The 12,151-nt window shown below is 39.7% G+C and overlaps 1 protein-coding gene across 2 annotated transcripts in view; it reads right to left on the bottom strand.

Moving 5' to 3' along the window:
• Positions 1–12,151, bottom strand: part of IQGAP2 (IQ motif containing GTPase activating protein 2) — a 207,295-nt gene that overhangs the window by 144,810 nt on the left and 50,334 nt on the right. For both annotated transcript variants that reach the window (XM_075182047.1, XM_075182056.1), the window contains exon 2: positions 11,286–11,385. In XM_075182047.1, the coding sequence (XP_075038148.1) occupies positions 11,286–11,385 (100 nt within the window). The remainder of the gene's footprint in view (positions 1–11,285; positions 11,386–12,151) is intronic.

Below are 12,151 nucleotides of genomic sequence, written 5' to 3'. Positions count from 1 at the left end.
GAATTCTACCTTTTCTTACATTTCCTTCTGGGTATTACTGCAGCTGAAAAATTCCTTTGTGCGCATGAATGATGGAAGGTTTTGCTCTAGTATTAACATATGACCAAATAGTTTTAACACATAAAAAGAAAAATTAAACCAAAGTAGAGCGAAAGTATGAGGAAATAGTCCAATGCGGCCAGATAGATTTATAACCCAAACTGTTACAAAAATATAGGAGATCTGCTGATCACAGTGAAATCTTTTAGGAGGTTAATCATCACATTCCATACACTTAATGCAGCAACAGGAATGAATGGCAGGGATAGCTAAAATACTCTCCCTCAACCTATATAAATATTTGTATTAGGCAGCCTTCATGGGGTGTAATGGTAGCCAATATAAATAATTCCGCTGGGAGGTCTCTTTACTCCTGAGTTGACCAAGGCTAGAGACACACATATGGTATAATTGAGTAAAGGATCTTTGATTTGTGATATAATTCAGGCCATATGTCATGCCCAACAAAATCACAAAGGATGAATGTTTGGGTTTATTACCAAATCAAAGCATTACTGCGGCATTAAAAGATAGATCATTAAAAAGTTTTAGCTTTCCTGCGTAAAGCAATAGTACACCTATGTATAAAAAACACCTTTTTTTTTACTAGCCAATGCCAATTATGTCTTCTTCCATAACATTTGGCCACTAGGTGGCACTGTTTTTATACCAGTATAGCAGCAGCAAGCAATAGAACCGATACCACTCACGCACGCTAAATGCCTAGTTGCTCGGTGCACAATTTCCGAACATATGTTTGTAAAAAAAAAAAATGTGTATGTGGGGGTTTGGGACACCAACAATTACTTGAATGTAGCCAAGGGGGGGGGGGGGGGAAGAGGGGGAGAGACACAGACAGACAGAGAGAGAGACACAGACAGACAGAGACAGACAGAGATCCCGGTGCTGCTGGACCCAATCTGTACTAGCTGTTCAAGTTCTAGATTACTGATTGTAGCAAAACTGGCTCCTGAATGGATCAGCTGCTTGTCTTTCATTTAGGAGCCGAGTTTACCAATCGCAAGCTTGTCCAGACATCGCTTCCATACCAAACAGTAGCAATGGGTACATCGGAGAAGGTCTTTGAAATTCAAATCACATTACAACAATTTAATGATAAATTAGTCAATTTGTTTTACATCTTAAAAACATTTTTATTTTTAACACTCTTTAAATATTACACAAAAAATAAAAAAAGGGAAGGGTGGGGAACACATCAAAACAACATACAATAGTCTAAAATATCAAAGTTACATCCAACATTGAAGATCCTTCCATACAAAGAAATATGAGATGGAACAGCGATCTTCGAACAAATCACGGAATACAGGTGTAATGTGCAATATTCAGGAAACTATATAATCTGAATATTTAGAATCCTCCCTACAATAAGATATTGATAAACAAGATAATGCCTTTAGGGATAGCAGTCCATAACCTAGCAACAAGAAGTAAGGGAAGTAACACTACAGTCTTACAAGGGAGCACTGGGTAGGAAACAAGGGGGGGGGGGGGGTTTGGCACATCACCGATAAAGAAACATTTGCTGCAACATTAGTCTTAATTCTTCATACTTACCAACTTCTTACACCTCCCCTCCGGGAGATCCAGGAGGGGAGGTGAAGCAAGAGGACGGAGGGGGCACAGGGCGAATTCAGTAATTTTGCTCATCGTGAATCGGGTGATGATGCCTACTTCACAAGTGGCCAGGATGCGGGAGAATGACATGCTCTCCAGGGAGACCTGCCTGGAATTCTGGAGTGAATAGATGATGAAGTCTCCTGGACATTCCGGGAGAGTGGGAAATTACGCTCTAGTTTCATGAGATTCAGCGGACTGAAAACAGGTCTGAATTTGTAATTTGGTAGATAAAGCCAAGGTATCTATGAAGCTTTCTCAAACTTCAAAGAACACTTTCACCCTAAATTACTTATGTCGATTGGCTTCCAAAATAATCCATCTTCAAAAAAAAAACAAAAAAACTACAGACAAGACAATTTTATTTTGTTTTTAAGATGAGTTAGTCCAAGTCCAGCATTGAAGTATACATTTTTTGGCTGCCGCTGATATTAGTAGTGAGAATATGCTTTTTGCTGCCTCTCGTTAATGTTTCCGTTATGGAGGGTATTACCAAAATAGCCCATTCTGCTGATAGTGGGACAAAATTAATGAGATGTGCAATTGCAACATTTGTGATCTGAATGCAATTTTTTTTTAAACAAGTCCCACAGGCAATGATATAGGGATGTTTCTCTGCAGGCAGACTTGGGGATATCCTGTATAGGATTTATACCTATAGAATAATTTCTAGAAGGGGACACGTATCCTTAATAGAATATCCTATAGTGCGTTTCCCTATACTATAGTCAAATAAATTGTTGTTCCAAAAGTGTATTAGTACATGTTTCATGTTTATGTATCAAAAGAGGGGCAGCACGGTGGCTAAGTGGTTAGCACTTCTGATTCACAGTGCTGGGGTCATGGGTTTGATTCCCCACCATGGCCTTATCTGTGAGGAATTTGTATGTTCTCCCCAGGTTTGCGTTGGTTTCCTCCAGGTGCTCCGGTTTCTTCCCACATTCCAAAAACATACTGGTAGGTTAATTGGCTGCTATCAAATTAACCCTAATCTGTCTCTCTCTCTCTGTGTGTATTTGTATATGTTAGGGAATTTAGACTGTAAGCTCCAAATGGGCCACAGGCTGATGTGAGCGAGTTCTCTGTACAGCGCTGTGGAATAAGTGACGCTATATAAATAGCTGATGATGATGATGAATAGAGACATTCAATAAAGAAATATCTGGACACTATGCCAACTCCTGCTCTAGTTCTTTCTAATATAATTAAGTTATATTTTTATTTTTCAAGATAAAATCTCTAAACGTCTCATATAATGGTTAGCAAAAGGGAGTATTTGTAATGGATATAAGATTTTCTGGAAAGTTATCATTTTGATCAAATTTGCTCTACAGAAATAGGAGAGAGGAAGGTTATGCCACTATTTTAAGTTCTTCAAAAGCTTTCATAATGTTTTTTGGTTTTTTTTTTTTTTTTTTTAACATTTAGGTCATATAAAGTAAATATATTTTTAGGAAGACATATTCCCAAATATTTAATACTATGTTTAGCCCACTGCAGATTAAGCAACTGGCTTTTGTATCCCCCACCCCCAAAGCCAGAGCAGTTGATTTTTGTATGTTGGCACCAAATCCCGAAATCTTACGAAATTGCTCAATTTTGTCCATACTCCCGCCGAATGCCATTGTCTTAGGCATTGGGCGGGGTTATAGACAACAAATTATCTGCAAATGCTGTTAATTTTATACTCCTATCGCAATCCATATTCTTTAAAATTGATCCTATAATGGTAAGATTCTTATAAGGGGGTCCAGAGCCAAATTGAACAGTAACGGAGAAAGTGGGCACCACTGACACGTCCCTCTAGTTATTAGAATAGGTTCCCCTTTCAGATAATTAATGAGTAATGATGCTTGTGAATTACAGTAACAAGTTTTTGTTTTTTTTAACTTTATTATTTTTTTTTAAATTCAAACAGCAAACAATACTGTCATACTTTCAATTCTCGCTCTGTGATCAATTTTAAGAACTGATAGATCATATAATAGAAAATATATGAATCAGAGGGCAAATGTTTAGGCAGAACTAGTAATAATGGTAGTGACAAAAAATGTCCCCTATAAGTTATAATATAATTAATATCATTAGTATCATAAACGGGAAAATCTCCTTTATTAAACCTATGGGAACATAATACACTTGTTCCAGTATAGTAAGATGAAAATCTCATATGTTAAAATAAAAATATATATGTGAGATTCATAGGTGAGTACTGTAGTAAATTACAGACTCACTGGCTAAATAACAGAATGGTAACGCTGTAAGCCAAAGTACTATACTCTGCCTCTAAAGATAGACCCTATTAACAGTGTGATGTAATGATCTTGACTGTTAGCAGACTGAGTCTGATAGAACAGGGGAATCACCCATGAACACTGTGATTGGTGAAGCAGATACTGGTGGTCTATCAGATTGCTAATATATCTTATGAGCCCTCTGATCCTAAATAGGTAGAAGAGCTAATCGCTATTATGTATAGGAACCCCACACATGATTAGTCTCAATTGTATTATAATAAGTCTGTGAGGACCAAACAATACAGAGCGCTATCTACCTAATAGGATTACACAGAGCTAACGCCAACGCGCGTTTCGCTTAATTAGCTTTTTTTTTTTGCCTTGAGAAAGCTAATTAAGCGAAACGCGCGTTGGCAGTGGCGGATTCAGGGGGGTGCGATCGGGGCAATCGCCCCCCCCCCCAGCAGGGCTTTGCTGCCCACGGCTGCACAGTATGTGCAGGTCCGTTTGGCAGTGACAGTGTGCTGCTGTGTTTTAAACACAATCAGAGCAGCCGGGCAGCACACTGTCCCTGCCTGTGACTGCCGAGCGGACCTGCACATACTGTGCAGCCCCCAGCAGCCTCAGAAGTCGGAAAGGGGGCTGGGCCTAAATCGCCTCCCCCTAACATCCCCCCGGGGAACAAACATTTTCTAGATCCGCCCCTACATGTGTAGCGGCGTGTGTTAGTGTGTGTGTGTCTGTGGAAAAAACTATTTTCTCAGAAAGGGCTCATCCGAATGACCTGAAATTTGGTATACTGAAATTATTTGACAAAAAAATCCATGAGTATCATGCATGGGTTAACTTGTAATTATATATTCATCACAAGGGGAAATAGCAGTTGGAATGTCTAACACCTAGAAATATTAACAGGCAGACAATGTGTCTGCAGTTTTCAGAACACTGCCTGCAACATCCATTGACCTACCAAATGGGAGTAAAACTGCAAGTTAACAATCATGTGTCCATTTCATATACTGTATTACTGTTTTATATACTGTATTACTGGCATTTAAGCAATACAATCTGGGTACCAGACCTAAGTAGTCTGCAAGCAACAATGCACCTCATTTTCTGAGAGATTCACTAGTCAATAGTCATTAAATATTAACTGAACAGGCAGGAAGTCATGTCATAAAACCAACTGCTACAGTACTATCTAAGCAAACCTTTAAGCTTCAGTAAAAAAAAACCAGTATCATAATTGTATATCTTAAGCACATTATTTTCACAAGATTCAATTAGTATTTACACATCAGTTGCCTGTGTGGTGCAGACAGATCTGTCAAGTTGGAATAAGAACGGATTTATTTATATTTAAAATTGATCTCTCACCTACTCTAAATGGACACAGCAATTACGTTGACTCAACCAATAATATTCATAAGATTGCAGCCTATGAAGTAACTAGAGATTAGTGGCAGCACTGAACCATCTTTCAATGTGGCAGCCTATTAACTCACTAGTGACTAGTTAAAAGATTGGCTGCATTCTAATGAAAATAGGTTTAGCACAAAATATGTTTGTCTTCACTGTGTGTTGAAGAGGAGACCTCTTTAACCCATACCTGCCTACACTCCCGGAATTCCCAGGAGGCTCCTGAATTTCGGGAAGTCCTCCTGGACTCCCCGAAGAGTAGGCAACTCCCGAAATTTGGCGAAATTAACGGCAGTGAATGGAGGGGGGGGGGGCTTAATCACGTCATTAAGCTCCGCCCCCTCCATTCAATGAATTTATGCTTTTAAGAGTGGGGGCGGGGCTATGGTGAAATGTCACCACACCCTCCTCCTGCCCCATGTCACGGATCTCCCGGGGGAGAAATCTTAGAAGTAGGCATGTATGCTTTAAAGCTTTAAACATCAGCCTATAATGAATTTGCCCACCTGCGGCTCTTTAGCCCTTATGGAACTACAAGTATCAGTATAGCCTGCTAGCCAAAGGCCTCGCTTTTACAACCCAAAATCTATATTACTTATTTTCTTATTGATAAAACTATTAAGTCAGTTGTATAAATTACTGAACTTTAACCCTTTCCTAGCGCATTATTTTACTCATGTTGAGCCTTTTTTGGGCTCATAACATTGAACTCCAATATCAGACATTCTTCTGTACAGTACCCACACAAATCATCCCTTGGGGGTTTTTTCTCCCTGAAGAATTAGTATTTTCAGGATATAACACTGATTTCCATTCTGGTATTTTTACTGCTCATCGCTGAGGGGGAATGTGACCTTGTGACACAGTAATGAGTCTCTCTCTGCAGTGCTACAATATAACCCACTGGCCATGCTGGGCAGTGATCGGTGGGTTTTCTTGTAACCATTAAACTGCGGTGCGTCCGGTTCGGGACCTGCTCTTCACAGGGTTAAAGAAAATTTCTGTGTGGCCGCATTATGAAATCCACACAAGCACAGGTATAGCGTTTTTGGTTGTGGGAGAGAGCTTGAGTCCATAAGCAGCAATAGAGCAGAAGTCTCACCACTGAATATTAGCAAGAGCTGCAAAATGGGGGGGGGGGGGGGGGGGAGTAATATGGGGTTAAGGAAACAAAAAAAACAAAAACCACAAAATTAGCACAGAAAATAAAAATTCAGAGGCAATTCGATAATTCAGCCTGACAGTACTGTGGTTTATTTCACTAGAAGAATAAGAAGATACATTTCCCCTTTTATTATCCCAAAACTGTAACTAGTCATAGAAGAAGAATGGTGATTGAATTACCAAAAGTTTAATGGAGCCAAATCATGGAGAGAACAGATTATACAGTTCTACAAAATCTAAAGAGTTATTACTTTATAAAGCCAAGGTAAAATCTGAATTTTGGTAAATGTAAATATGTATAGATCTAAAAAGGTCCTTTATGCAGAATGTTGTGTCCATTATACAGAAGTAAAAACACAACATAAAATATATTTCATATTGATTTACACCCAATTTAATAAAAAACACAAAAAAAACTTTATAAATGATCTATACCTGGTTGCCTTTAACAATCCTTTAACAAACTCATTGTTCTCCCTCCTTCTAAATCTTCTACCCACTGTGAACTTTCCATCACCGTTAATACCACCATCTCCGCTGCCTGGGTTTCACCTTCGACTCCTCCCTCTTTTGCCCCCCACATTCAATCTCTTGCCCAATCCTGTCGCTTTCAACTACGGAATATTGCCCGCATCTGGCCCTCTCTCACAAAGAAACTCTCTCTCTCTCAGAATGCTGCTAAAACTGCGTTCAGCCAATGACCATCGCCTTTCCTCTACAATGATCACCTCATCCCATGCCAGAATTCAAGACTTCTCCCGTGCTGCCCCATTCCACTTGAACAACCTCCCTGCCTCCATCCGCCTGTTCCCTAATCTAGGCTCCTTAAAACGGTCTCTCAAAACCCATCTGTTCCTTAAGGCCTACCAGCCATCCACATAACCTTCTCCTTCCTTGTTCGTATCATCTCCCACTTTGTCTCCTCTTGTCCTTGATCCCCTCTACTGACTCCCCTTGTGCCTGCTGTGTTTTTCCCCTCCCCTTAGTATGTAAGCTCGTATGAGCAGGGCCCTCTTCCCTTCTGCCTCAATTTCTTCTACTCCTACACCACTGTACTTGCTATGCTTGGAGATATTGAAGTTTTGGCTATACTTGTTTTACTCTGTACTGTTGTATCCTTGTATACTGTCTGTACTGTATTTTGTACGGCGCTGCGGATACCTTGTGTCCCTATAAATAAATAATACTAATACTACAAAGTGCAATTTAATTGGCCTCTGACTAAATGCACCCTGGTGTTTGTGTGCCCGTTGTAAGTACTAACATGTATGAAAACAAAAACATTTATGGTCACGGCACTGAGTGATATGCTACGTAAAAGAGCAATTCAGAATTATAGTGATATTATATTGCAACAATACAACTAGTTCCCTTTAAATGTCTTCAAATGCTGCATATCCATAATTAAATATATTGCACACCATATTAGGCAAAAAATGGCAATCACACCCCCATCAACCAACTCATATTCCATTAAAAGAACTGCACCAAAGTCAAAATGATCACAAATGGTTCAAGCCTTAAAGGAAGAAAACGAAGAGCTGAAATATCAACCACTCAGAACAGATCAATTCAAAAGTTCAAAGGTCCTTTAGGGATGTGTATTATTTTAACAGTCACTAAACAAGCCAGAATCCAGAAAGCTGAAGTATCACATTCTTCTCTTTTTCAATTAACCTTGGTGTTTTACACTCACCAAAACATATGTGCCAGCGATTTAAAAGATAAATAAGGAGACAGACAATTCTACATTTTAACCAATATGTTTTTCTTTAGCTTTATTACAATCATTTTATTATTTAATAATGGTTAGTTATTAATGTATTAATTATTTACATCATGAATATATATTTTAGCACATCAGTAGGAAAATCAATTTTAATCACAAACAGCAATTACTCAACTGCATAAGTTATATACTTGAAAAAAACATAAGTATATGCAAACAAATGGGACATATGTCTCCAATCAGATGTACAGTGGATATGAAAACCCTGGTTGCACAACTTTTCATAATGGGTCTATAGCTGTGTTCAAACTTAACCAATCACATTCAAAATCATGTTCAAAGATAATTAGCATATACTTGCCAGCAATGAAAGGGATTGTCATTAACCTCACATACAGATATGCTGTTCCTATAGGATTGCCCTGCAGTTTTCAAGGTTGCATCCTACTAGGATAGCCATGATCTGCAAAGGGCTTTCAAAGAATCTTCAGGATCTCATTGCTCTAAGGCACCAATCAAGAGAGGGGTATTGCGACAGGATGGACTGCCTATGCCACCCTGTCTGTTGTTGCTAGGAACCAGCTGGGCTTACTTTGCCAACATTCCCTTTCTTTATCCCACAATTGCGCCTTCGCTGTAGTAGGAGGGGCTTACAATGCTGCCACCACTGGACTCCTTAACGGCATCCAGAACAGTGCTCCTTCTGGGTAATGGTCGCTGCTCGTGTACCACGTTGCCGGTGCACCTGGGCTGGTACCCCTGACCTCTTCTTATAGATCAGGGGTTGCTGTGGATGGATCCTCCCTGACCTATCACACTGGCCAGAGCTGCTGTGGTAACGGGCAGAGTGGTGGTACTGGAAAGCTGGGTCCAAATCTCAGAACAGCCGGAAACGGATTAGATTTGGGTCTAATCTGAAAGTCACAGGAAATACAGCAGGGAAGAAGTTGCCAAAGCAGGATCTTGAAGCAAATGATGTCTATTATCTTCAGTGTCCTGATAAGGACAGCTCACACTGGTTGAATGTACCAGTGATCAGGTGGTCAGATGGAACAATAATGATACATTTCAATACAAACCAGAGCTGCTTCATACAGTTTTGGACACAGCCTAGCAGGGGGTAAGCCAGCCCCCCTGGACTCTTTGCTGGCCCCAAGAAGTCAGAGTTATTTTTAATATCAAGGTACAATATGTTTACCCAAAACATGGATTTAATTGCAATGTTAACAATTTTCAGCATTACAATTGACATACATGCCAGGTGCTTTATCCATTGGCTCAGCTGTCATAATAATCTCATACAAAATGAGAATCACCATTTCAACACACATCACATCCAGTGTCATATTTGCAAAGCGTACACTAGTGTTACCACCACTTACTCTATACTGAACTGTGAGTGGAGGTCTGCTCAGAGGAAAAATTTATTGATTGCTACACACTCGTCTGCTCTTTATTGTTCAACTCTAAATACTAAAACGTGGATTGTTACCCACATAACAAGCTGGGCATACACATTATAATCTGGGTACACAGTAATGGCCTGTGACCAGTTTGCCAATTTTGCCTTTTAAGTGTTTTTTTCCAGAGAATATATAGGATATAATACACAGAATATATGATAGGATATAGGAAGGAGAAATTACAATAAACATGGAGTGTAACAAATCCACATCTCAATTTTAACAGTATGGACTAAACGTAAAAGGCCTGCAACACTATCTCCTGTTGTGTAAATATAGAAAATATACATATTAATAAGAGCATTTTTCTAAGATAACCTATGTTGAATGATTCTGTAATTCCCTTTGGAATAACTCTGTTACACTAGCCAAGCATGCCAAGTTGATAATGTGGTATTTGGGCACAACCAACAGATCTGTGACCCAAATTCTCTGTAGGCATCAGACAGACATTTTAATTGGGCAAGGAGGAAGATCCTGTTGGCTAAAGAATATAACAGCCTATTTAAAATCATATTTTCATTGGACTAGAACAGGCTTGTCCAACCTGCGGCCCTCCAGATGTTGTGAAACTACAAGTCCCAGCATGCCCTTCCAGCTATCAACTGGTTGTCTACCAGCAAAGCATGCTGGGGCTTGTAGTTTCACAACACCTGGAGGGCCGCAGGTTGGACAGGCCTGGACTAGAAGAACACATGGAGTCCACACACTCTGCTGCTGACGACCTATCAGGTGTAATAAAGCCAAACTGATCAACAAGGGGCAAATTTAATTCTCTGCTTTGTTTTAAAGATTGCCGTTACTAGGGTAATAGCTAAGCATTATTAACGTAAATATGATCATTTCAACTCTGTGAGCCGCGAGCAAACATCCGCCGTTAAAATTACCATAGTAACAGTAACAATGTGCGACCCACATTGTTCTAAAGAACCACACGGGGAATTGAATCTGCCCCTTAAAGCTCATATTTTGAGAATCTAGACTTCTACTTTAATATTGAAATAATTTAAAACAGTGAAATTTTAATCTGTAGAAATTGCTATCTTCTATGAGAGAACGGAGGTAATTATACCTAAGTAAATAGTATCCACATACCATGAGGTGTAGTCTGCAGCAACATGTAATGTACTAACTCAAAAACAGAAAAATATTCCTGTGGGTTTTCTTGGTACTTAAAGAAAATGAGCATCAGCTTATCCAATCAGCGCGTGACAACGAAAAGCAAATAATTAGTAAGTTTGATCCTGGACAAACCATGTAACAATGCAAGGGGTGCAAATTAGTTTAATATTTGGCAGATGACAGTTAAACACTGGCTGTTTTTTCATGTAGTACACAAATATTTGATAACTTTATTTTACAATGAAATGTAAAGTGGATCTAGGACATGCTCTATCCCAACTATAAATCTGTCCCCACAATTTACCTCCCCCTTCAATGCTACATGGTTTTGCCCAGGTGCAAAGTTACTCCTTTTTTATGCTTTGCTCTCCTTAATGACTCAGGCCCATAGCCCCTGTCTGCTCAAACACATGTTTTCTTGTTTACATTGAGGACATCTGAACATTCCGCACAGCATGTAGTGGTAGTGGTTACCTTTTGGCTTCCTCTAGGTGACATAAATACTCATAAGCAATGTTTTGTCGCCTCCTTTCATCCATCTCCTCCGCAGAAAGCCTTTCATCATCCACGATTGCTGGAAACAGAAAAATAAAAAACAATTCAAATAACACATAATTACAGGGCAGACTGCTTCCAAAAGAACTGTGAGCTACATTAAGTGGCATACATATATTTATAGAGGTTTTTTCAATCAAAAACTCATCATTTTCAGATCTCTAGGGGATGGAACAGAGTTTTCCTTCTCGGACGTGGAGCCGGCCACACATTTGCCTTTGTTTGGCTTTATATTAAGCACTTCCTTTGGTGTGTTTCAAGGTTGGTCATTTGAAAGTTGCTGTTTTGACTTATTTGGGAAACCTCTACACTGCTAAGCCAAATCCAGACAACAAACACTATGTGAACGCATAGCCAGACGTGAACGCGGAGGGAAACCCTGACAGTAAACAGCTTTACATTTCTTACAATTACAATACATTTGAAAGTTGCAAAGTTTATTTCCCTAGATCACAACAAACTGGATGTTATAATTAATAATAATTAATTCCTTCTTTTAAAACACAATGTCCTGGGAGATGACAGCTACCACATACTTGCCAACCTTTTTAAACTTCTTTCCGGGAGATCCCAGGCAGGGGGAGTGGTTTGAGGGCGGGAGGGACGGGGGTGCTGTGAATCACGTCATTTTGGCCCCGCCACGACAAAATGCCCTTTTGTCGCGGGGGCAGGGCCAAAATGACGCGATTCACCGCGAATCGCGTCATTTTGACAGCAAGATGCCGTTTGCGGGATATTTGCCTGCTCTCCCGGGAGTCCGGGACACCTACCCGAATTTCGGGAGT

Source organism: Mixophyes fleayi, chromosome 1 (assembly GCF_038048845.1).
Source record: "Mixophyes fleayi isolate aMixFle1 chromosome 1, aMixFle1.hap1, whole genome shotgun sequence".
NCBI classification, from domain to species: domain Eukaryota; kingdom Metazoa; phylum Chordata; class Amphibia; order Anura; family Limnodynastidae; genus Mixophyes; species Mixophyes fleayi.
The sequence above is the reverse complement of the archived record's forward strand: the minus strand, read 5'-3'. Positions and strand labels throughout refer to the sequence as shown.